Source organism: Herpailurus yagouaroundi, unplaced genomic scaffold (assembly GCF_014898765.1).
Source record: "Herpailurus yagouaroundi ecotype Mexico unplaced genomic scaffold, PumYag 200, whole genome shotgun sequence".
Taxonomy (NCBI): Eukaryota; Metazoa; Chordata; class Mammalia; order Carnivora; family Felidae; genus Herpailurus; species Herpailurus yagouaroundi.
Window position 1 is genome coordinate 3,813,571 of NW_024412431.1, and position 26,691 is coordinate 3,840,261.

The 26,691-nt window shown below is 43.4% G+C and overlaps 1 protein-coding gene across 7 annotated transcripts; it reads right to left on the reverse strand.

Annotated features, from left to right (window-relative positions):
* Window positions 1–1,471: 1,471 nt before the first annotated feature.
* LOC121014021 (zinc finger protein 709-like) lies at window positions 1,472–21,576 on the reverse strand. 7 transcript variants are annotated; one of them, XR_005783018.1, is made up of 7 exons: window positions 21,237–21,571; window positions 9,829–9,955; window positions 9,566–9,638; window positions 8,140–9,047; window positions 7,113–7,170; window positions 2,107–2,248; window positions 1,472–1,598 (listed from the first exon to the last, which is right to left on the reverse strand). XR_005783018.1 is itself a non-coding variant. In XM_040449992.1 (6 exons), the coding sequence occupies exons 1-5, from the start codon at window positions 21,465–21,467 to the stop codon at window positions 7,151–7,153; spliced, it is 1,359 nt and encodes a 452-aa protein (XP_040305926.1). In that variant the 5' UTR covers window positions 21,468–21,571; the 3' UTR covers window positions 1,980–2,248; window positions 7,113–7,150. The 7 variants fall into 7 exon arrangements, 6 of the variants coding, with proteins under 6 accessions (XP_040305926.1, XP_040305927.1, XP_040305923.1 ...); XM_040449992.1 differs by lacking the exon at window positions 1,472–1,598 and having other exon boundaries at window positions 1,980–2,248; XM_040449993.1 differs by lacking the exons at window positions 1,472–1,598; window positions 2,107–2,248 and having other exon boundaries at window positions 7,037–7,170.
* Between the last annotated feature and the right edge of the window lie 5,115 nt (window positions 21,577–26,691).

The window sequence follows — 26,691 nt, forward strand, 5'->3', positions numbered from 1 at the left end:
CCATCGGTTAAACATCCAACTCTTGCCTTCCACTCGCGTCATGATCTCATGGTTTACGGGATCCAGCTGGGTAGGGCTTGGGGCAGAGACTGTGGAGCCTGTTTGGGATTCTCCTTCTCCCTCTCGCTCTCTGCGCCTCCCCCACTGGCGCTCTATCTCGAAATAAACTTTTCAAAGAAGTGATATAAAATAAAATAAGATAAAATAAAATATAAAAATAATAAATAAAATAAAATATAAAATAAAAAATAAAAATAAATAAAATAAAATAAAATAAATAAAAGTTCCTCAGCAGGCAGGAACAATGTAGGCAAGAGATGGGAAACTTGGGGCGCCTGGGTGGCGCAGTCGGTTAAGCGTCCGACTTCAACTCAGGTCACGATCTCGCGGTCCAGGAGTTCGAGCCCCGCGTCGGGCTCTGTGCTGACAGCTCAGAGCCTGGAGCCTGTTTCAGATTCTGTGTCTCCCTCTCTGCCCCTCCCCCGTTCATGCTCTGTCTCTCTCTGTCCCAAAAATAAGTAAACGTTAAAAAAAAAAAAAAAAAAAAAGAGACGGGAAACCTCACATCTGAAAATGGCCTCAAGACCTGCTCTCAGAAGACATGATGCTGATTGATAATCAAGCATTCGATTAGGATAAACCCAGACAGTTCCCACCAGGATCTGTTAGAGGCATCTTTGTTGCGGATGACAGCATTCCCAGGATAGGACCTGAAATTCCTGCTGTTAAAAGTGGCACCAGGAACCCTATCATTTTTTATGCGAATGACAGGAGGGTAAGTGAAGCCCTGAAGGTGTTGTCTAACTTCAGACCGGGTTCCAAGTCTATGGTGGCTTAGGTCCTCCCTCCTCACTTCTCAGAATTCTTCCTAGGAAGGACCCCAAGGTGGAGGAAGTATCGCGCACAGAAATGAAACTTAGGGTTTTAACATCCTCCTAGCACGCGAAAACATTTGTACTGTTTTCTATGAATTACTTTTAGTATATACACATACAATTTGAGTAGTTGTGTATTTTCATAAATGTATAGTTGTGACACTCACAAGATGGAGAATACTCCATCATCCCCAAAGAACAATCTGTGGTGCCTGTTTGGACTGACCCCTTACCCACCGATCTGTTTTAGGTTCCCACACTTTTGCTTTTTCCGGAACATGTGGAATGCCATGTTACCTGATGAGTCCTGTTGAAAGGACTCTGAGGGCACATTTGTAAAAGTGCACAATCGTATACATTTTGCCGTGCTCTCTCGAGTTTAAAGCTTCTGACACTGCCCAGGGCACGTAGTATGCCTTCAAAACGGAGAGATTCCACTATTATGAGCTATGTGAATTGGAGTAAGATCCCCTGCTTGTGTGATGGAAGGAATAATGAGGTCAGAGATCAAATGAGGTAGGACTACTAATAAAATTACATCATCCCTACAATACTAAGAAAAAAAATTGCCACCGAAGAAAAAAGAAACCAGATACGGATTTCCTTAGCTGTTTTATGAAAGAAAAGCTGACGCTTTTTACCTGGTCTTCCATGATATCTCCTGGAAGTGTAAACAGACAGAAGTGATCCGTGACAATAATAACGAAAGTGGCCTTGTACACCCTTAAACAAAAACCATCAAGATACTATCTTTATAAAAAGGCACAGAAAATCCCCACTTTGAGGAGGTCAAATATACCTCCTTTGCCACTACCTTGGGATGCTACTTAAAATGATACAGCTCAAGGCACTTGGGTGGCCGAGTCAGAAGAACAAGCGACTCTTGATCTCAGGGTTGTGAGTTTGAGCCCCATGTTGGGTGTAGAGATTACTTTAAGTAAACTTTAACAACGAGGGGTGCCTAGATGGTTCAGTGGGTTAAGCGTTCGACTTCAGCTTAGGTCATGATCTCGCAGTTTGTGGGTTCCAGCCCCACGTTGGGCTCTGTGCTGACAGCTCAGAGCCTGGAGCCTGCTTCGGATTCTGTGTCTCCTTCTGTCTCTCTCTCTCTCCCCCCCTCCCTTATTCACGCTCGATCTCTGTCTCTCAAAAATGAATAAATGTTAAAAAAATAAATAAAAACTAAACAAAAAACAATGAAATGATACAGTTCCCCTATCACTCTACTCACAGGAAAACTCATGATGGGCTATAGCTCCGCAGATGACAGAACCTCCTCAGACTGGAACTTGGCATGGGGCAAAGTGTGCCACTCAGTCTGATCAGCCAGAAAATACGTGCCAAATCATTAAGGGAGTTTCAATTCCTGTCATCTGATGTCAAATAGAAACGTAAATAAACATAAACATAATGGTCAGTCCCATGAGTGTGCTCATAATTAAATAGCACATGCCCTACAACTTATAACCAGGGCCAAAACAAAGATGAAACTGGTCTAGATCTTTCCTGTGTGGGGAATCCCTGCCCTTCATCCCAGGAGTGCGGGACTTCTGGTGTTATTGGCCATTACTTCCATCCACACACCAGCAGCTGCTCCATATTTAGGATGTGTTAGATGGTGGTAAAACGATCACATTCTCACTCATTGTGGCCCCTACCCTCCATAGAGAAGACATACAACCCACTCCCTACCTTCTTGTCATGGGCCTTCATTTCTTTTCCTTCAGAACATTTATTTTCTAATTAAAAACCAAAGCTTTCTCAGCTAACCATCTTCTTGTCTCACAAAAACATAAGCACCAAGAACATAGGAACTTGTTTCTTTCATGCCTGTTACCTATGGCCTAGAGTGGCTTAAATATTTGTGCTAAATTGTATTTTCAGCCTACACTTCCTGACATAGTGTTGAAAAATGAACATCAAGAGCATTGTCTCTGAGCAAGAAGGGCTTCACCGAGGGGCGCCTGGGTGGCTCGGTTAGGCATCTGACTTCGGCTCAGGTCATGATCTTACAGTTCGTGGGTTCGAGCCCCACGTTGGGCTCTGTGCTGACAGCTCAGCGCCTGGAGCCTGCTTCGGATTCTGTATCTCCCTCTCTCTCTCTGCACCTCCCCGGCTCACGCCCTGTCTCTCAAAAATGAATAAACATTAGAAAAAAAAAAAGAAGGGCTTCACTGGAAGAGGGATCTTGACTGTCACTTTTGGAGTTTGTGTTCTTCGACAATTTCCCTAAATTTGTAAGCATTGCTCCTAAAAGAAATAATAAGTCTTACATATTTTGCTAAAGAGTATGTGATTTGAAATATATATACTTTAAGTGAGGTAGTTTACAGAAGTGTCCAAATACACTGTAGGGAATATTTCAGTATTAAAATTTTTTTTTTCAACGTTTATTTATTTTTGGGGCAGAGAGAGACAGAGCATGAACGGGCGAGGGGCAGAGAGAGAGGGAGACACAGAAACGGAAACAGGCTCCAGGCTCTGAGCCATCAGCCCAGAGCCCGACGCGGGGCTCGAACTCACGGACCATGAGATCGTGACCTGGTTGAAGTCGGACGCTTAACCGACTGCGCCACCCAGGCGCCCCTATTTCAGTATTTAAATAACAAGAAAGGTAAGGTGTTCCAGATGACTGAGAGCTGGCCTAGTACTCCATGCAAGGCCTAGACCGTTGAAAAGTATCTCATATGTCCATCATCAGACACAGATACCTTGTAACCATTTTCAATCAAGATAAAACAAAAGTATTCTATAACCAAATCCCTAACATGACAATAGAGAACAGATCCCAAAGAAATAACCAAAATGACCTTCTATTCACTAATATGATTTCTGCTTCTTACAAATTAGGTTTACCATCAAGCCATTCTTTCTGCCTTCTATGTAAGAATTACTGTGATTAATGGGGCGCCTGGGTGGCGCAGTCGGTTAAGCGTCCGGCTTCAGCCAGGTCACCATCTCGCGGTCCGTGAGTTCGAGCCCCGCGTCGGGCTCTGGGCTGATGGCTCGGAGCCTGGAGCCTGTTTCCGATTCTGTGTCTCCCTCTCTCTCTGCCCCTCCCCCGTTCATGCTCTGTCTCTCTCTGTCCCAAAAATAAATAAAAACGTTGAAAAAAAAATAAAATAAAATATTAAAAAAAAAAAAAAAGAATTACTGTGATTATTTATGATTGAATTAAGTTCATTCTCTCAAAGCCCCAATACAGAAAAATGTCTTCCTTTCTTAAACAGCAATCAAATAATCTACCACAAATCAAATTCCAATGAGAATTCCTTTTAATCAAGTGTGCTGATACTGTTGTTACACAGCACGGTTATTTATGGCTTATGGTCATACTTATTTCTAGATTTCACATACTCTTGTCTTTGACTATAGATGCGATACTAGTGGTCTTGGGCAAAATGCAACTGAAAACGACGTAAGTTTGTGGTTTTATGAACAAATGAAAAACTAGTTTTATCACAAAAATTCCAAGTATAAAAGAATTTTTAAATATTTTCCTAAGGAAAAAAATACTCAAATTTATATGCACACAATAATACTGACTTAAAAAAAAATTTTTTTTTAATTAATTTTTTTTTAAATTTTTTTTTAATGTTTATTTATTTTTGAGAGGAACAGAGAAAGACTGAGTATGAGTGGGGGAGGGGCAGAGAGAGGGAGAGGGAGACACAGAATCTGAAACAGGCTCCAAGCTCCGAGCTGTCAGCACAGAGCCCGATGCGGGGCTTTTACTCATGAACCGTGAGATCATGACCTGAGCCAAAGTCGGATGCTTAACCGACTGAGCCACCCAGGCGCCCCATTTTTTAATTTATTTTTGACAGAGACAGAGTGCGAGCATGAGCAGGGGAGGGGCAGAGAGAGAGGGAGACACAGAATCCGAAGCAGGCTCCAGGCTCTGAGCTGTCAGCACAGAGCCCGACGCGGGGCTCGAGCTCATGAACTGTGAGATCATGACCTGGGCCGTAGTTGGACACCTAACCGACTGAGCCACCCAGGCGCCTCAATAATATTGACTTATAATATATAACGATTAAGTGAAGAAAATTAACTGAGCCTGGGTGGCTCAGTTAAGCGTCTGACTTCGGCTCAGGTCACAATCTCGTGGTTCGTGGGTTGAGCCCATGTGGGGCTCTGTGCTGAGAGCCGAGAGCCTGAGGCCTGTTTCAGATTCGGTGTCTCCCTCTCTCTCTGCCCCTCCCCCACTCATGCTCTGTTTCTCTCTCAAAATAAATTAAAAACAAAGTTTCTTTAAATAAACAGTAAGACATTTCAATATATCCTCTCAGCATCATACCACATATTAGCATACAAGTGCCTGTTAAAATTAACCAAGTATTTCTAAGAAAAAACTATAAATGAATTCATCAAAGAAATGCACACATTTTCAATTACATACCAAGATGACTAACAATATATCGAGGGATTATGCTCAACTATGAATTACGTGACACACCCAGAAAGAATCTGCCTGATAGGAGGAAGGTGCTGATTCTCACACGGAAGGACTGGCCCTCAGCAGTCACTGCACAAGGCCATGTAGTTTTGCCAGACTGGCCCACTACAGCTGTCACAGGGGAAACACACACACACACACAGTCAACTGTGGTATTAACAGAAAAGGGTGTTTACTATACACATTAGACCTTATATGAGTAAAATGTAGGAAAGAAGGGGGTGGCACTTCAGAGAACATTCTCAACCACGACAGCCTAAATTTGTGGATACCTGAGAGCTTGCTGGAAATTTTAACCCCTGCCGGGTCTCTGATGTAGAACTTTGGACACAACTGTAGAAGCCTACTGCTGGGATCAAATGGAAGTCAAGCACTTGGTGGTGGTTTTGAGATTATTCTTGATTCTCAGGGGGAAAAAAAAAAAAAGAATGAGGAAAACAGTCTGGAAGCAGGTACCCATGAAGCCCTATGCTTCTACCTGCGTCTATACAGGTGGCTGAAAAACGTGCCTAACCCTATTTCACTTCTGTGTTCCAAGTTTCATGTAGGTTAGGGTTTAGTGAATTCTAACACGGATACATAAATGCAACAGATACTGGAAAACATACTTCACATTACTGACTTTGACATTAACAGCATCAAGGAGGGGTCATCTCCAACTCTAGATTTATTATTGTTCTACCTCACACAGACCTTTATTCTTAATGTAACTCTATACTCCAAATCCCAGCCACAAGCGATGACAAATTCACGAGACTGTATGATGAACTTTGCATATTGACAACTATATGGTAAGTTGGTAAGGAAAGGAAAGGAAAGGAAAGGAAAGTTGGTAAGGAAAACAGAAAGAAGCTCTTTAGGTCAATGAAAGGGGAACTCTGTTAATAAAGAAATGTAGAATATAGAAAATTATTTCTATAATATGCTAAAGCATATTGAGTACATGCCCCACAGGAGGACTCTAGGGAAAAGGAAGAAAGTGTTATTTTTCAATGTTCCTCTCCTTACAGAACTTAAAAATCATATAAAAATTAAACCTACTTGCATATTAGAAATACACTTCAATAGGGGCGCCTGGGTGGCGCAGTCGGTTAAGCGTCCGACTTCAGCCAGGTCACGATCTCGCGGTCCATGAGTTCGAGCCCCGCGTCGGGCTCTGGGCTGATGGCTCAGAGCCTGGAGCCTGTTTCCGATTCTGTGTCTCCCTCTCTCTCTGCCCCTCCCCCGTTCATGCTCTGTCTCTCTCTGTCCCAAAAATAAATAAAAAACGTTGAAAAAAAAATTAAAAAAAAAAAAAAAAGAAATACACTTCAATAACCCATGGATCCAACAGACCTCAAAATAAGAACACAATAATATTACTCGGGAAAAAAATTACTTACTAAACTTAGGAACTCTTGCTTAAAGAGTACCTACTTAATTATCTCACTTCAATATCTGCTTTCAAAGGTAAGTAGAAATCCACAGTGCAGAGAATCACTTTACAAATGAATCCTTTGGGCGCCTGAGTGGCTCAGTTAGTTAAGCATCCAACTTGATTTTGACTCAGGTCATGACCTCATGGTTGTGAGATCGACCCCCACATCCATCCACGCTGGGCATGTAGCCTCCTTAAAATTCTCTCTCCCTCTCCCTCTGCCCCTCCCCCACCACATGGGCGCATGCTCTCTCTCAAGAGAATGAATCCTTGAAAAAGACCATACAGTATAACGATTATAACATTTCTTTCATGTTGTGAATTTTCAGAAGTATTATACATGAAGGTTCAAAGAGCTTACCCATATCACTTGAGTATGATTTCTTTCCCATATAACTTTCATACCACCTTGAAAATATCTGCAAAAATTACAAAGTTTTTATTTTTTAGTTATACAGGATGAATCTGGGGAATGAGATGTTTAGTGATGGCGGGCAAGTGAAGGTTTCCCACATTGTTTATTACCAATAGAATTCTCTCCACCGTGACTTTTGGTAAGTTCTGAAGGAAACAGGACAACTGAAGGCTTTCTTGCGTTCTGTACATTTCTACAATTCCTCTCCAGTGTGCATTCTTACGTGTCCATGAGAGATTATGCAACAAATCTTTTGCATTCTCACATTCCTTATGTTCATAGGAAAATAGGAAAAAGCTTTACCACATACATTTCTCTCATGTATGAGTTCTTTCATGATTTCGTAAGGAATTTGTAAGACTGAAGGTTTTACTACAAGTTTTACATTGATAAGGTTTCTCTCCAGTGTGAGTTCTTTCATGTGTTCGTAACGAACTGGGAGAAATAAATGCTTTTTTACATTTCTTACATTTATAAGGCCCATCTCCAGTGTGGATTACCATGTGCGATCGAACACCTGAGCGAAAAATGAAGCCTTTCCCACATTCCTTACATTCATAGGGCTTTTCTCCAGTGTGAGTTCGTTCATGTTTTTGAACATAATAGTGACTGCTGAAGGCCTTACCACATAGTTTACATTCGTAGCGTTTATCATCAGTATGAGATCTCTCGTGTTTGCGTAAGTTACTGGAGTACCTGAAGACTTTACCACATTCTGCACATTCATAGGGCTTTTCTGCGCTATGCGTCTTTTCGTGTATCCGAAAGGACTGGGGACAACTGAAAGCTCTTCCACACTGCTTACATTCATATGGTTTTACTCCAGTGTGAGTTCTTTCATGAATTCGAAAATAATTGGGACAACTAAAAGCTTTCCCACATTCCTTACACTTATAAGGTTTCTCCCCCGTATGAATTCTTTCGTGATTTCGAAGGGAACTGGGATAACGAAAAGCCTTACCACATTCCTTACATTCGTGAGGCTTCGTGGCAGTATGAATTCTTCTGTGTTTTCCAAGGGACCTGGGAGAGCTGAAAGCTTTACCACATTCCTTACATTCATACGGCTTTACTCCACTGTGTGTCATTTCATGACTACGACAGTTTTTGGGACACCTGAAGGCTTTCCCACACTCCTTACATTTATAAAGCCCATCTCCATTGTGCTCGATCACGGGTCTTCGAAATTTGGTGAGAGAATGCAAGGCTCTCCCACCTTCTTTACGTTCATAGAGTTTCTCCCCATTATGACTTCTCTCATGCTTATGTAAATTACTTGAGTAACTGAAGGTTTTACCACATTTTGTACATTCCTTGGGCTTTTTTGCACTGTGTATCCTTTCGTGTATTCGAAAGGACCTGACACAACTGAAAGCTTTACCACATTGCTTACATTCACTAGATTTCTCTCCGATATGAGTCCTTTCGTGTTTACGTAAGTTACTTGAATAACTAAAGGTTTTACCGCATTCTGTACATTTGTAGGGCTTTTCCCCACTGTGTGCCCTTTGATGAATTTGAAAGTAATTGCGACAAATGAAAGCTTTCCCACAGTGCTTGCATTCATAGGGTCTCTGTCCAGCGTGCGACCTCTCGTGCATTCGAATGGATTGGCGATGCTTGAAGGATTTCCCACAACGCTTGCATTTATAAGGCTTCTCTTCACCTTCTTGATACTCATATAGTTTGTGTCCAGCGTGAGATCTCAGGTGCTTGTTCAAAGATGAATGATGCATGAACACCTGTCCGCACAAAGGCCATTTACCTAGTTTTATTCCAGTAGGAGTTCTCTTCTTCGGATTCTGATTTGGAATCTGGCCGAAGATTCCTTCATACTGGCTACATTCTTTACATTTACAGAGTCTTCCTACCATTTGACTGCTGTAAAAAACGAGAAGCATATTACTAATAGCTTGGTTATTAATGAGCTTATGTTTATTAATAACTATGACAGTGACTTGTTACCATCAAGGAAAATGTAGGTTTTCTGCAGATTTTGATTGTTTGAAAGCGAACATACCAAAAGCTCTGCAACAGGGCTCCACCTTAGCTGTTATCAAAACAGTAATACTCATAAATGGTATTTCTATACGCTGTTTCCAGGCATACCATCTTTCGAAACCTGTACATCTTGGCCACATGTGGGAAAAAACTACTGATGAAAATAGCCTATGGATCAATGGATTTAAATAAATCCAGGCTAATTTATTTGTTTGGTTTTAAAATTTTACGGGGGCACCTGGCTGGCTTAGTTGGTAGAGCATCTGACTCCTGATCTTGGGGTCACGAGTTCGAGCCCCACACTGGGTGTAGCGATCATGTAAATAAATAAAACTTAAAAATAAAATTTCATCACATCTCTCTAGATTCTCTTGTTTTCCCACGTGAATGCTACTCACATTAGATGTGTCCCATGATTCTCATCCCGATCTTCGCTGTCATAGACTTCCCATTTTTCTTCTGAAATACATACTAGGAAAAAGCATTATAAATTATAAAAATTTATAGAATTGCTAGATTCTAGGTCCATGATAAGTTATGATCATGGCAGGTTTATTAACAAAACATTCCCTTTCCATTTTTTCTCTTAAAATAGCACTGAGGAGCAAGTTACACTGGATCTCTAATTGACTTAGTAAGCAAGAAATGTCGTCGTCCCTACCTATTGAGGCCAGGTTCCTGAAGGTTTCCTGCATCACATCTCTGTAGAGTTTCTTCTGGGATGGATCCAGGAGGGCCCACTCCTCCATGGTGAACTTCACAGTCACATCCTCAAAGGCCACCGAGTCCTAAATAATCCCATATATGTACATAGGATGGATGAGACAGACCCCTGAAGACCTGTACTCAATTTATAAGAAGTTCCATATGACTCCCAGAGCCTAAGTGACCGGGGGGGACAAAGGTATTTCTTTCCTTTCTGCTCCAAAGGTGGGGCAGATGATAGGGTTCTCTCACTCCTGATACCAAATATGTGGTACCTGTTCCAAAGCCACTTCTCCAATTCTATGTCACTAAAAAGGTGTCCAATTCTAACACAAACTACCCAGAGTTTAAGTCAGACTCATAGTTTAAAAAGCAGTCCCACACACTGCCCCTATTTGAGATACAAGCTATAAATGAGGAGCCCAGTTTACTATTTCTACAGGAAACTACAAATTCACAGATTCCCTCCACACTCTGCCCTGTTTGGTAATTTACTGAAATGATTTTGAGGAGCTTAGCAAAATGCTTTATTTACCATTACCAGTTTACTATAAATCATACAAATAAGGAACAGGCAAAAGGTGCAATACATAGGACAAGTTAAGGCAATGGTAAGGGGAACGGAGATGGGGGGTGGGGCATCCAAAGCACCCACCCCCACTATGGACATGCCAACCTTCCAGCACCTGGATTGATTCACCAACACAGAAACCGTCAGAATCCTGTCTTTAAGAATTTTGATGGAGGTTTCATTACATGGATTCAATTTATTAAATCACTGGACACTGGTAATTAACTCAGCCTCTAGCCCCTATCTTATACCCAGAAGCTGGGACCCGCAGCCCAACTTTCTAAAGTTTTAATCAAAGTTGGCTATTTCAGGTGTCCAAAACCCTACCATAAAACCTCACTAAACAAAACACATTCTGGGGCGCCTGGGTGGCTCAGTCAGTTGAGCGCCAGACTTCGTCTCAGGTCATGACCTCACAGTTTGTGGGTTCGAGCCCTGTGTCGGGCTCTGTGCTGACAGCTCAGAGCCTGGAGCCTGAGTTGGATTCTGTGTTTCTCTCTCTCTCTGTGCCCCTTCGTGGCTCACACACTGTCTATCTCTCTCTCAAAAATAAACATTAGAAAAAAATGTAAAAACACACACATTCTTTCACCATTAACACTCAAGTAATCTCAAGGGCTTCAAGAGCTTTTGCTAGGAACCGAGGACACTTACCACACATCTTTTTCATTGTATCACAGTAAGTCAAGCCCAGGGACAAAGGCTCACTGAAAGACTGAGAGCAAATCCCTGAGGTAAGAGAATGTTTCCCCATTGACCCCATGTGCCTCTACATCAACTGGGGTCTTGTTTAACATAAGTGTACCACCGGGGCGCCTGGGTGGCTCAGTCGGTTGAGCGTCCGACTTTGGCTCAGGTCATGATCTCGCAGTCCGGGAGTTCGAGCCCCGCATCGGGCTCTGTGCTGACAGCTCAGAGCCTGGAGCCTGTTTCGGATTCTGTGTCTCCCTCTCTCTCTGACCCTCCTCCATTCATGCTCTGTCTCTGTCTCAAAAATAAATAAACATTAAAAAAATTAAAAAAATATATATATAAGTGTACCACCTTAAAAGAACTACATGCTTTCCGGTAACCTCAGAACAAAGGCAAGAATGTCCTCTCTCACTACACTTAGACAATCTTGTACTGGAATTCTTAGCTAATGCATTCAGACAAGGGGAATAAAAGGTAAATAACAAAAAATAATAGGCATACATTTGGAGAAGCAAGAAATAAAACTGTCTTTGTGTCATATGACAAGATTGTCAATTGAGAAAATGTCAAAAAATTCCAAATAACAAAGAAAACCCCATGAACTGAGAAGAGAAAAACTAAAAGATAAAAAGTTAGTATAGAAAAGGCAACTGCTTTTCTGTAGATCTACACAAATACAGTGAGCACATCTTTGACAAAGAACCAAAGTTAACTCCATGGGAAACAGTCTTTTCAACAAATAATGTCAAAAAAAACTGGACATGTGCATACAAAAAAAACAAATCTACAAACTGTACACCTTTCACAAAAATTAACTCAAATTTGATCACAGGTTTTAGGGTATATTGTAGAATTTTAACACTCCTAAAAGATTAAGATAGAAAATCCTGGTGATGTAGTATTTGGTGATTAATTTTTTTTTTTGGGGGGGGGGACAGAGAGAGACAGAGCATGAACGGACGAGGGGCAGAGAGAGAGGGAGACACAGAATCGGAAATAGGCTCCAGGCTCTGAGCCATCAGCCCAGAGCCCGACGCGGGGCTCAAACTCATGGACCGCGAGATCGTGACCTGGCTGAAGTCGGACGCTTAACCGACTGCGCCACCCAGGCGCCCCAATTTGGTGATTAATTTTTAAGAAAACAAGAGCAGGGGCACCTGGCTGGCTTAGTCGGTGGAGTATGCAACTGTTGATCTCAGGGTAGTGAGTTTGAGCCTCGTGTTGGGTGTAGAGATTATTTAAAAAAGAAAAAAAAGGGGCGCCTGGGTGGCGCAGTCGGTTAAGCGTCGGACTTTAGCCAGGTCACGATCTCGCGGTCCGGGAGTTCGAGCCCCGCGTCAGGCTCTGGGCTGATGGCTCGGAGCCTGGAGCCTGTTTCTGATTCTGTGTCTCCCTCTCTCTCTGCCCCTCCCCCGTTCATGCTCTGTCTCTCTCTGTCCCAAAAATAAATAAATAAATAAATAAATAAATAAATAAATAAATAAATAAGAAAAAAAAGCAACATTTAAGAAAGAAGAAAATACCTTGGACTTCATTACAATGAAAAGCTACTTAGTGAAACAAGTTAACAGAATGAAAACACAAGCAATAATCTGGCAGAAAATCTTTGGAAGTCACTTATCTGATAAGGGACTGGCATCAAACACTAACATTAAAAACACTTAGAGCTGGGGCCCCTGGGTGGCTCAGTCGGTTGAGCATCCAACTTCGGCTCAGGTCATGATCTCACGTTCCGTGAGTTCGAACCCCGCGTCGGGCTCTGTGCTGACGGCTCAGAGCCTGGAGCCTGCTTCGGATTCTGTCTCCCTCTCTCTCTGACCCTCCCCCGTTCATGCTCTGTCTCTCTCTGTCTCAAAAATAAATAAACATTAAAAAAAAAAAAAACACTTAGAACACCAAACAATTGGAAAAATGGAAAGCAACAGGTAACCTCATTCATTGCTGGTGGAAACAGAAAATGATATACCTACTTTGGAAGAAAGGCAATTTCTTAACACTAAGGCCACATTTACCAGACTATGTAGCAATTATACATTTCAAATATACATAAAGGAGCTGAAAACTGAGGTTCATAAAAACCCTACATGTAAATGTTTATAGGAGCTTTATGCATACTTGTTATGACTTACATGGACCCAAGATAATTTCAATAGGTGAACTGATAGAAAATATCACTGGTGCATCCACAGGATGAAATCTTCTTCAGTGATGAAAGAAATGAGCTCATCAAGCCAAAAGACATGAGGAAAATTTTAAATCATATTTCTTTTTTTTTTTTTTTTAAGTTTATTCAGTTTTGAGAGAGAGACAGAGACAGAGCATGAGCAGGGGAGGGGCAGAGAGGGAGACACAGACTCTGAAGCAGGCTCCAGGCTCTGTTCTGTTAGCACAGAGCCCGATGTGAGGCTCAAACCCACGAACTGTGAGATCATGACCTGGGCTGAAGCTGGACGCTTAACCGACTGAGCCACCCAGACGCCCCTTAAGTCATATTTCTAAGTGCAGGAAAACCATATGACAAGGCTACACACTGAATGATTCCAAGGGAATGACATTTCAGAAAAGAGAAAATTAAAAGTCATTAAAAGGTCTCTGGTTACCAGGATATGGGGTGGGAGGGAGGGAGGAATGATGAGATAGGGAATAGGAGATTTTCAGAAGAGTGAAAGTATTCTATATGATACAGAAATGATGGAGACACATCATTATTTCACATTAGCTAAAGACCTGAGACTATATGACACAGCGTCAACCTTAATTGTAAAATAAGGACTTTCATGCATCAAAGTTGGTTCAACAAATGGAACAAGGGTATTACAACAATACAAGATATAAAATATAGGAAAAACCTTGTCAAGGCAGAGGGATTATGTGGGAAGCCTCTGTATTTTCTGATTAAATTTTCTGTTAAAATTCTCTTAAAGTTAAAAAAGTCTACTAGGAAAAGAAAAAGACAGACACATTAATATTCACACCTGATAACTGATCCATGAGAAGCATAGACCATCTCTCATTGAATGAATTTCAACTTATTTCAGTAAGCCATTACGGTGCTCTATGAAGCCTGCACCGAGACTTGGAAGGGAGGAGAAACAACTTCCACTGAATGCCTTGTTAGAGCACCCAGCACAGTATACTTTGAGAAATGAAATGACTGTCTTTGTTACTGTCAGTAGCATCTTGACTCAGACCTAGATAAGTGTCCTGGCAAGGTCTTGTATTCTGGCCTTAGTATATGTAGGGACAAGTGTTACTTTGATTTACACTGGGGATGGGGGAGGCATAAGATTCCTAGAATCTTTTCACCTCAAAGGGGCAACTCAGAGAATCACTCAAGACTAGTCAACAGATGAAGATAATGTCTTGTTGCCTGGTGCTAAAATGACTACTGGATGTGTGGTCAGTAGTAATGACCACTGGGTCCAGTTATTAGTGAGACATCCCAATTAAGACATAAAAAGCAACAACTCTGGGGCGCCTGGGTGGCTCAGTTGGTTGAGTGTCCAGCTTCGGCCCTGGTCATGATCTCACGGTTCCTGAGTTCAAGCCCCATGTTGGACTCTGTGCTGACAGTGCGGAGCCTACTTGGGATTCTCTCTCTCTCGCTCTCTCTAAATTAATTAATTAATTAAAAAAAAAAAAAGGAGCAATTCTGCCTATGCTCCACCATGTACAAATGTGGTGATGTCATACCTGAAGTCTACGGACTACCATTGCTTTTCACTCAGGTACTCCTATGGAGCTCCTCGGGGAGGCCAGGGGCCAGGGGCCTTATTTCAGTACTAGGACATCTTGCAAGAGATGGAGCAGAGAATAGGTCACCCCCTCCCGCAGGCGGCTATCTCATAGGTCCAAGGTTTGCCCCATAATGTCTCAAGCTGGTAACAGAGCAGGCCTTTCCCAAGGCCATCATGGGTAATTCCAGGAGGTGTGAAAGGAGGCCAATGAATCATCTACAGTGAAGAAGTCTCTGTGGGCACGACCAGGAGTGCCAGTTCAACGGCAATTTGAAAAACCTCCAGCCTTTTGAGGTACAGGTGCCCATTTGTAAATAACAACATAAATGGGTTCAAGTAAAATTTGTAAACAAGGAATATGTTACTTCCGGAACAACAAAAGAACATCGTTGAGGTCTGGGGTATTGCTAGGGAGAACAGCTATTTCCTCATGATGTTAGAGAAGGAGCAGGTGTCAGATGATCAAATAATTTCCGGTACAATAACATGGTTGACCAGGCCTCACATTTTATGCATGACAATGTCCCATCCAAAGTTTGCTAGCTCCTTTTCTCAATATCTGTCTGTCTAGTATGTTCTCAGAGGAGGAGGAGGAGTTCGTTAATATAACGTGACACCTGTGTTCTTGTAGAAACAAGGATGCAGTTCAGATCTTGCCTACAATTGTGTGGGAAGGCAAAGCTGTTGAAGATCCATGAGGATAACCCAGTAAAGGTATATTATGTCCCTTCAAAGTGAAGGCAACTGCTCTTGAGATAAACACTGAACAGAACAGACCCAGCCAAATCTGTGACAGCAAGTTTACCCAGTTGTTGATTGGCTGAGTCAGTAATTTCCATAAAGTTGGAGACTGGATATAGACCTCTGTTGGGCATGACCACATTTACAAGGTTACAGTAATCCACTGTGAGGTGTCATTCATTCATTCCAGATAAGAATAGGTCAAATTCAGCTGTTCAAAGGAGAAGCACTGGGAATAATCAGCCCCTCGCTAAACAGGTTTTATATGTGGTTTCATTCCTTCAAGGGCCTGAGCAATTTATGTTGAGCCATATTAACTACTCAATTTAGAGGGCACAGTCCGTGAGGTCCCATTTTGTCAAGATAAATTTATAAGTGCCAATGGCTTTATTTAATTTTAATTTATGAATCATTGGTTCGGAGCTTCCTAGATCACTCTGGGTTCTTTTAGAACAACCAGGGCTATCTCCATGGAGGATTTCGACAAGACCATAGTTCTGACGGTCAAGAAGAAACAGCTGTGCTGTTTATCCCCTATATCCTATTCAGTGACTGCCATGAGACCATCAGGGGTACCCTGCTTAAACGGGAGTGGGATCCCAGGTATAGCTATAATTTGAGACCTAGTATGGACTGACTGCTTAAAGGTTCTTGAGTTAGTGCATTACATTAGATAGCAAAATTGATCCAGAACTTATGTTATAGAGGCTGAAAAGCCAAGCAGTGAATTCTTACCTGTTCTGTTGTATAAATTCTTTTTGTACATTTTGGATTTCCAATTCAGTCAAATTGTGGTCCTTTGTTTCAGTACTTTATCTATTAGTCCCTTCCTCGAGCATCCCTCTTTTGTTTTCTTTGTCCCTGGATATACTCTGGCAGAGGGGGTGCCTTTCTACCCTGGTGTTTATAAACGGTTTCCTCCTGAGAGTCTCAAATCAGTGCCATCAGGGTTAGGAGCCTTCCCCATGATAACTGGTTGCTTTCATGGGTTTAAGGACAAGGAGCTTAAGTCAGCTTTGAACCAATTCCATTGCTGTGTCAAAGGGTGCCATGGATGCTGTCCTCTCAAATCCGCAGAGTCAGGATATTTCTTGCAGAAGAGGCAGGGGCAGGAGCAGCAGAGGTACTCAAAGGTCCCATTCAACCATCTGGTATTCGGAGTGTGGACTCAGCCCACCACTTACTGGCTGCCTTTCACCCTTTCTTCTTTCTCTTTCCAAATGTCTGCTCTCCCAGGAGTAAACGCTGAATGAGGCCACCTCTTTCCACAGGGTATACAGGGGCCAACCCAGCCTCTGTCACAGCTTCACTCTAACACAGGGAGAGAAACCAGCAAAGACATTGACCCAGGACCACTTTAAGGAGGGCCCCAATCCGACAGTCCTGCTCCCAAAAGCCTAGAAATTCTCACAACTGCCAACTCTGGTTGGCTCAGTCTAGAACTGAGGCTTGCTGGGTCACCGACGCAGCACAGGACAGCACAGGTCACAGCACGAGCTCACCAGCCCCCGGCAGTACATGCCACCATCAGGGAGCAACTTACAGCAAGAGAAGACAGACCCATGGAATGGTGGTCACATGTGGACACGCTGCTCACGGTGCCAACTGTTATGGTACCTGCCGAGAAGTGGTTCAGAAATTGAGGCGAATGGCGATGCAGCCCCAACAACACTGTACACAGACACCCAGACAGTCGGAAAAGGCTTAGGACTCACATAACAGAGGTCTCGGGGCAAGGCTGCCTGTTAAGGCAGCTCTGAAATGGCTTCAGGAGAACAGAAATGAGCCTGGCCGGGTAAGGAGTCCATTGGGGTTGGGGAGCGGGCGGGGGCAAAAGTTCTGTACACAGGCGGGGGCTTTTCTGGTTGGAATCTCCTACCTGTTCTAAAATTTTTTTTTTCAACGTTTATTTATTTTTGGGACAGAGAGAGACAGAGCATTAACAGGGGAGGGGCAGAGAGAGAGGGAGACACAGAATCGGAAACAGGCTCCAGGCTCTGAGCCATCAGCCCAGAGCCCGACGCGGGGCTCGAACTCACGGACCGCAAGATCGTGACCTGGCTGAAGTCGGACGCTTAACCGACTGCGCCACCCAGGCGCCCCTCTCCTACATGTTCTAGAGGAGAGACCACCCAGGCTTTCTCATCAGCTCATCCAGCGGGGAGCACAAGGAGCAAGGGAGGTGGGAGTGGACAGGGCAGGGAGAGGCTTAAGCTGTCAGCACTAAAATATCCAAAAATGCAAGGTCTGACTGCTCATTACAAGGACAAACATAGGTTAAGAAAAATATGCATTCGCAATTGCTTGTTGAGTATAAAGAAACCCTAACACGAGGCTCAAGAAATGATTAAAACTGTGTATTTGGGGGTGGCTGGGCTTCACAGTGTTGGGAGGAACTAGGATTTGTTCACAGTGATTTTCTTAAGTCACACTTCCCTATCTTACAAATTTACTTAAAAAACATAGAGAAATTTACGTATATTACACTCACAGTCTTGACTTCATTTTAACTTTTATACACAGGAAACCATTTGACAATATAACTAAACACTAAAGTTTACAAAAGTGTAAACCATACAAAATGAAAACTTTCAAATGCCTAACTGGAAGGACACAGAGTATCAGTCTGTCCTTCCCCCCTGTATCACACTCCGGGTATTTTCCAGGAGTAAGTAGCATATTACAATATTTTAGGAATTTGAGCTTAGCTCCTTCAATGCACTGGATTTTCAAATATTTACATAAACTTTGGGTAGTTTTCCTCACATCAATTGAAATAGAAATTCATTTGCTTTAGCCTGTTAAATGTCAATGTTGTTTCGGGAAAAGTGCATTCACTAACTGATCCAAAAATGAAAGATGACCTTCAGGAGCATCTGGGTGGCTCAGTCAGTGAAGTGTCCAACTTTAGCTCAGGTCATGATCTCACGGTTCGTGAGTTCCAGCCCCGCGTCAGGCTCTTTGCTGTCAGTGCAGAGCCCGCTTCAGATCCTCTGCCCCTCCCGTGCGTGCTTTTTCTATCCCTCAAAAATAACATTAAAAAAATGTTTAAATGACCTTAAGAAAACTTAACTGAATGCCTCTCACATGTTGAGGTTCTCTTGCCTAAACAGAGCAGATTCTACTTAGTTCCACAATTTTCTTGCTTTCCTCACATGTTACCTCTCAATCAACTTAAGAGTTTCTGAGCCCAAGTGCCAAAGGAAACCAGAGCCAAAGGGCTGTACTGTTCAAGCAGCAAAGGAACCCAAAGGAAAGAAAGATCAGAATCAGCTCTTATGAGCAGCCTGCTTCCCATAGGATAGAAGGAAAGCCACATTCGGGAGGTTTCACATTCTAGGGGCCCCTGTTTGGCTCAGTGGGTACAGCAGGTGTCTCTTGAGCTTGGGCTCATGAGTTCAAGCCCCACTTACTTTAAAAAAAAAAAAAGTTTCCATTCTAGACTCTCCTGGTGGAGACAGAAGTCCTGAGGTGGGTCAGTCTGTGGAAAGGACACCTGAGCAGCCACGGGAATGAACTCCGGAAGCCCCACACACTCGCAGGGGAGGTACTGCTCCAGGAGGAAAAACTGGGCACCATGAACTTCCTTTTGCAGCCTCAAGGGGGGGGCCAACGCTTAGGCAGACCATCCTGAAGCCTCTGCCTGCCACTGGCATTGCTTTGCACCACCAGAGATCAGAGATATTTTATTATTTTATTTTATTTTTTATTTATTCGCACCACCAGAGATATTTTAAATGACATCAACCCAGTGTTGGAACAATCCAGCAAATCACTCAAACCCAGTGTTTATGTGGAAAGGAGAGGGAAAAAAAAAAAAACTGTAAGGCCCTTAATAAACTGGCTCAACAAGAAACCTCCCAAGTATGAACCGCATTCACAAAAACTAAAAAAATAACAAGACGTTAATTATTTCCATGAGAACAAACTGTTTTACAAGCTATGAATCATAGTTGAACACCACAGGTCTGCAAGTCTAAGCCTTGGAAATTCATCCCAACTCATCCAAATCAAAGAACAGACCTCAGAATATTAGTAGCACACTCAAGGGACGGAAAAAGTAAAAAAAAAAAAAAAAATAATAATAATAATAATAATACTAATACCTGAGATGTAATCCCAGAAATGTTTTGTTTTGTTTTGTTTTTTTCTGAAATTCACTCCTTTCTTGACTCTTTGGAAATACTTCACAACTGCTTTTCGCGTTGTATGGATTAAATACGTTTTTATTCACTGAAAAACTTGAGACTAAAATTAATTTTTTTTAATGTTTATTTATTTTTGAGACAGAGAGAGACAGAGCATGTATGGGGGAGGGGCAGAGAGAGAGGGAGACACAGAATCCTCAGCAGGCTCCAGGCTCTGAGCGGTCAGCACAGAGCCCGACGCGGGGCTCGAACTCACGGACCGCGAGATCATGGCCTGAGCCAAAGTCGGACACTTAACCGACTGAGCCACCCAGGCGCCCCAAGACTAAAATTAATTGAAGAAATGTTTCAAATGTGACAAACCAAGGGAGGGAGGGGCTGTGCTGTCGGCACATCGCCCAGTAAAGTTTCAAAGAGGAACCGCCACCCAAAGGACTTCCCATAGGATGTCTGTGCCCAGGAAAGATCCTGGGGGGAGAGGCACAAGGATTTCATACCATGTTGTACCGGGCAGTTATTCGCTACTTTTCTATTCCGTAAAATATCCAGGAACAAAAAACTACACCCTTTTAAAAGAGCCATCCACTGACAGCGGGAAAATGATCAACAAATGAAGTATCGGGTCTGTTTAAAACTTTTTTTTTTAAACATTTTATTTATTTTTGAGACAGAGAGAGAGAGAGAGAGAGAGAGAGCGAGCGAGCATGAACAGGGGAGGGTCAGAGAAAGAGGGAGACAGAGAACCCGAAACAGGCTCCAAGTTCTGAGCTGTCAGCACAGAGCCCGACGCGGGGCTCGAACCCACGGACCGCGAGATCATGACCTGAGCCGAAGTCGGACGCTCAACCGACTGAGCCACCCAGGCGCCCCTCGGGTCTGTTTAAAAGGCACCATAGAGAACGAATGACGCTGTGAACTGGAGGAGGGATGCGGGCCAGGAGGGATTTGGAAGTTAATTTAGGCAACGAATGCCAACCCTAGGGAGGGCTGGGCGCGGCGGCCGGGGGGGGGGGGCGACGGTGCCGCGACAGGCTCGTGGATTTCACGGTTTCCCCAAATTTTGGAAAACTCAGGAGAAAGCCGGTCCCCTCTGAAGAGAAAGGAGGGATTGGAGACCCCAAAGGCCATACTTAGCATCTCCCGCGCACGGACACCAGAGAGCCGGTCACGATTGCCCCCTGTCACCACGGTCACCGCACCATCTGGAGAGACGCGGAGCTGCGGGCGCGGAGCTGTCCGGAGGCTCGAAGGCCGAAGCTGCCGCGCACAGGGACCATACAGGTCGTCGGGGTGCCGGCGGCCGGCCCAGCCCCCTGGCCACGCGCGGACGGGACTGAGGTCCGAGCGGCGCCACCAACGGGTGCGCACACTTCAGAGTCGTCCGCGAGGAGGCCAGTTCACGCCACGGCCAGCTCCGGCCAGTTCTACCCAGCACTCCGCCCCCCTCTCCGGAAGCCCGGGCCTGCCCACTCACCATTTCTAGCTTTCCTGTGTCTCCCGGCGTCCTACCTACGATTTCCGAGGAAGGTCCAGGGCTCAGCAAGACAGAACCCGAGGCACAGCGACGTGGAGGACCGCAGCGTAGGCGACCGCGATCCAAACAATGGCGGGAGCCAGAAGCCTCCCGCGGCGCGCCTGCGGAGCGTCGCCCCACCCCCTTGCCCTGACGTCTCCCCTGATTGGACAGGTTGCAAGGCCCACCCATTCCTCCGGAGTGACACCAGGCCAGAGGTAAGGGGTCCGTGGAACGCCAGCTGCTGGGAGCCGCTCCGGGAACTGTGACCCTTCTTTGCAAGTACAGACCCTTAAAAGTCACCTGGCTCCATTTTGATCGTTGCCTATTGACAGCGTTGGGGCTTCCACCCGATGCTTCCCCATCCTTATTTCATAGTTTAAAAAGCCTATTGCCTTCCAAGCCTATTGGCTGGGATGGAAAATTGGAGCCCCAGTCTCAGCTGGGGGCAGGGACTCTTTGAAAGACCAGCCACAGTTGTAAGAGGCATTGACTAAATTCTCAGGTGTACGTTTTACACTGAAAGAACATTTATTCTTAGGTCATTGTTTGAATGTATACTTAGAGAACTTTGATATATAAAAGGCTAGAATACCCCATAAGGTAATTCGGTTACTGTTTTAACTGATATAACAAGAAACAAGAAAAAGTTATGTAAACATGGGACGTTCTTGGAAAGTATTAATATGCTGAAGAGATTGGATTGCAAAACTCTTTTTTTAATTTAAAAAGTGCTTATTTTAATTTAAAAAAATTTTTTTAACGTTTATTTATTTTTTTGGGACAGAGAGAGACAGAGCATGAACGGGGGAGGGGCAGAGAGAGAGGGAGACACAGATTCAGAAACAGGGTCCAGGCTCTGAGCCATCAGCCCAGAGCCCGACGCGGGGCTCGAACTCATGGACCGCGAGATCGTGACCTGGCTGAAGTCGGACGCTTAACCGACTGCGCCACCCAGGCACCCCTATTTTAATTTTTTTAATGTTTATTTATTTTTGAGAGAGAGAGACAGAGTGTGAGCAGGGAGGGGCGGAGAGAGAAGGAGACACAGAATCGGAAGCAGGCTTCAGGCTCTGAGCTGTCAGCACAGAGCCAGACGTGGGGCTCGTACTCACTAACCGCCAGACCATGACCTGAGCTGAAGTGGGAAGCTTAACCGACTGAGCCACCCAGGCGCCCCTAGAAAGCAAAACTCTTGATGCATATATCCACTATTTGAACAACCTTAGGGTGGGCATTTATTTTTTTTTTAATCATTTTATTTTTACATACACCGAATATTTAAAATGTGCATGTTTGGGGCGCCTGGGTGGCGCAGTCGGTTAAGCGTCCGACTTCAGCCAGGTCACGATCTCGCGGTCCGTGAGTTCGAGCCCCGCGTCAGGTTCTGGGCTGACAGCTCAGAGCCTGGAGCCTGTTTCCGATTCTGTGTCTCCCTCTCTCTCTGCCCCTCCCCCGTTCATGCTCTGTCTCTCTCTGTCCCAAAAATAAATAAACGTTGAAAAAAAAAATGTGCATGTTTGTCATTGTCCAGACAAAAAATTGGATGTGAGAATGAAAAAAAAAATCATTTTATGTTATTTTTTATCATGATAAATGTACTCTTTTATCCCTATCCCTTATTTACCCCATTCCTCCACCCATCTCACCTCTGATAATTATCAATTAATTCTTTATACTGAAGAGTCTGTTTCTTGGTTTGCTTCTCTCTCTCTCTCTCTCTCTCTCTCTCTCTCTCTCTCTCTCTCTCTTTCCCCTCTGCTTGTTTTGTCTGTTAAATTCCACATATGAATGAAATCATATGGTATTCGTCTTTCTCTGACTTATTTCACTTAGCATTATACTCTCGAGCTCCACCCATGTTGTTGCAAGTGGCAATGTTTCATTCTTTTTTAATGGCTGAATAATACTCCATTATAGATATAGATAGATATCACTTTTTGTTTACCCATTCATCTATCAATGGCTGCTTGGGCTAGTTCCATAGTTTTGCTATTTGAATAATGCTGCATAAAGATAGGGGTGCTTTTACTCATTTGAATTAGTGTTTTTGTATTTTGGGGGGGGTGAATACCCAATAGTGTGATTCCTGGGTCATAGGGTAGTTCTATTTTTAATTGTTTGAGGAACCTCCATACTGCTTTCCCTAGTCGCTGCACCAGTTTGCATTCCTACCAACCGCTCAAGAGGGTTCCTTTTTCTCCAAATTCTTCCCAACACTTGCTGTTTCTTGCGTTTTTGATTTTAGCCATTCTTTTTTTTTTTTTTTAACATTTATTTATTTTTGAGACAGAGACAGGGCATGAACGGGGGAGGGGCAGAGAGAGAGGGAGACACAGAATCGGAAGCAGGCTCCAGGCTCTGAGCCATCAGCCCAGAGCCTGACACGGGGCTCGAACTCACGGACCACGAGATCGTGACCTGAGCTGAAGTCGGAGGCTCAACCGACTGAGCCACCCAGGCGCCCCTGATTTTAGCCATTCTGACAGGTGTGAGGTGATATCTCATTGTAGTTTTGATTTGCATTTCCCTGATGATGAATGATGTTGAGCATCTTTTCATGTGTCTGTTGGCCACCTGAATGTCTTCTTAGGAGAAATGCCTGTTCATGTCTTTTGCTCATTTTTAATTGCATTATTTTGGGGGTATTGAGCTGTGTCAGTTCTTTATGTATTTTGCATACTAAAACTTTACCAGATATGTTGTCTACAAATACCTTCTACTCAGTAGGCTGCCTTTTAATTCTGTTGTTTCTTTTTCTGTGCAGAAATTTTATTTTGTTGTAGTCCCAATACCTTATTTTTGCTTTTATTTCCCTTGCCTCAGGAGACAAAACTAGAAATATGTTGCTATGGCTGATGTCAGAGATTACTGCTTATGCTCTCTTTAAGGATGTTTTTGGTTTCAGGTCTCACATTTAGGTCTTTAATACATTTTGAGCTTGTTTTTGTGTATGGTGAAAGGAAGTGGTCCAGTTTCATTCTTTTGCATGTGGCTGTCCAGTTTTCCCAACACTTCCCCAACATTTGTTGAAGAGTTGAACAACTTTATTTAGATCCAATTCACATACTATAACCATAGACCCCTTTAATTTTTACATCTCACCAGTTTCCAGTACCTACATAGATGCATGCAATCATCACCACAGTTCATTTCAGGACATATTTATCTCTTAAAAAGAAAACTCTATACCCTTTACTTATCACTGTCCTATCTTCCTACTCAGCTCCTTCAAGTGCCAGCCCTAGACAACCATTAACTTATTTCCTGTCTATGTAAAATTCCATATTTGTTGACTTTCATAGGAATGGGATTATATAATATGTCGTCATTGTGTTTGACTTCAATCACTTGATATAATTTTCTCAGGGAATGCCATGTTGCAGAATGTATCAATACTTCATTCTTTTTATTTTTTTTAAAAATTTTTTTTCAACGTTTATTTATTTTTGGGACAGAGAGACAGAGCATGAACAGGGGAGGGGCAGAGAGAGAGGGAGACACAGAATCGGAAACAGGCTCCAGGCTCTGAGCTGTCAGCCCAGAACCTGACGCGGGGCTCGAACTCACGGACCGCGAGATCGTGACCTGGCTGAAGTTGGACGCTCAACCGACTGCGCCACCCAGGCGCCCCTACTTCATTCTTTTTAAAAGTTGAGATACAATTGGGGCGCCTGGGTGGCTCAGTCAGTTAAGCGTCCAACTTCAGCTCAGGTCATGATCTCGCGGTCCATGAGTTTGAGCCCCACATTGGGCTTTGTGCTGACAGCTCAGAAGCTGAAGCCTGCTTCAGATTCTGTGTCTCCTTCTCCCTCTGCCCCTCCCCGCTCACACTCTGTCCCTCTCTCTCTCTCTCTCTCTCTCTCATAAATAAACATCAAAAAAATTTTTTTTAATTGAGATACAATTGACTTATTATATTAGTGCCAGGCATACAACACAGTGATTTAATATTTGTATATATTGAGAAATGACCACTACCAAAAAGTATAGTTAACATTCATCATCACGTGTGTAGTTACAATTATTTTCCTGCAATGAGAACATTTAAGATCTACTCTCTCACCAAATTTTAAATATATAATACAGTACTATGAACTATATTATAGTCACCATGCTGTACATTACACCCCCATGACTTATTTATTTTATAACAGGAAGTTTGTACCTTTGGACCACCTTTCCCCATTCTGTGTGCTCTTGGCCATTTGTAAATCTTTCTTGGAAAATATCTATGCACTTCCCTTGACTTTTCATTTTTAAAATTTTTTAGATATTTTCATTCTTTTTTTTTTTAAATGTGTTTAAGTTTATTTATTTATTTTGAGAGAGACAGAGACCGCTTAAGTGGGGGAGGGACAAAGAGAGAGGGAGAGAGAGAGAATCCCAAGCAGGCTCCTCATGGTCAGCACAGAGCCTGATGCAGGGCTCAAGCCCAAGAAATCATGAGATCAAGACTGAGCCACCCAGGCTCCCCAGAGTTTATTTCTATGTAATCTCTACACCCAACGTGGGGCTCAAATTCATGACCCTGAGATCAAGAGTTGCATGCTGTACCCATTGAGCCAGCCAGGTGTTCCTACATCCCTTGACTTTTTATTTATTTTTTTTTTATTTTTTTTAAAGTTTTTTTTATTTATTTTTGGGACAGAGAGAGACAGAGCATGAACGGGGGAGGGGCAGAGAGAGAGGGAGACACAGAATCGGAAACAGGCTCCAGGCTCTGAGCCGTCAGCCCAGAGCCCGACGCGGGGCTCGAACTCCCGGACCGCGAGATCGTGACCTGGCTGAAGTCGGACGCTTAACCGACTGCGCCACCCAGGCGCCCCTATGTATTCTTTTTTACTTTCAACATTTTATTTATGGGGGCGCCCGGGTGGCTCAGTCGATTAAGTGTGCAACTCTTGATTTCAGCTCAGGTCATAACCTTACAGTCATGAGATGAAGCCCCATCTCAGGTCCTGCACTGGGTTGAAGCCTGCTTCAGATTCTCTCTCTCCACCCCTCTTCTGCTTGTGTTCTCTCTCAAATATTTTTAATGTAGATTTTACTGCAATTTTATTTTTTAATGTTTATTTTTTATTTTGAGAGAGATAGAGCATGCATGAGTAGGGGGAAGAGGCAGAGAGAGAGGAGAGAGAGAGAATCCCAAGTAAGCTTTGTGCCATCAGCATAGAACCCTACTCAGGGCTAGATCCCATGAACCTCACTCAAGATCATGCTCTGAGCCAAAACCAACAACGGTTGGACGCTTAACCGACTGAGCCACCAAGGCACCCCTATATATTCTTAATACGAGCACTTTTCAGTTACATTATTTGCAAAAATTTCTTCCTGTGGATTCTAAGTGGAGTAATACAGTTTTTCTGTCTTTTTTTTTGACTGGCATGTTTCGCCTAGCTTAATGTCCTCAAGG

What these genes read in the sequence shown, in the direction of transcription:
- LOC121014021 (XM_040449987.1), bottom strand. Translation starts at nt 21,467, where the DNA reads ATGGGTGGGCCTTGCAACCTGTCCAATCAGGGGAGACGTCAGGGCAAG. An exon ending in ACACAGGAAAGCTAGAAATG is followed by an intron (nt 9,956 to 21,236) that starts GTGAGTGGGCAG and finishes GGGATTATTTAG; the next exon opens with GACTCGGTGGCCTTTGAGGA. An exon ending in AATCATGGGACACATCTAAT is followed by an intron (nt 9,048 to 9,565) that starts GTGAGTAGCATT and finishes CGTTTTTTACAG; the next exon opens with CAGTCAAATGGTAGGAAGAC.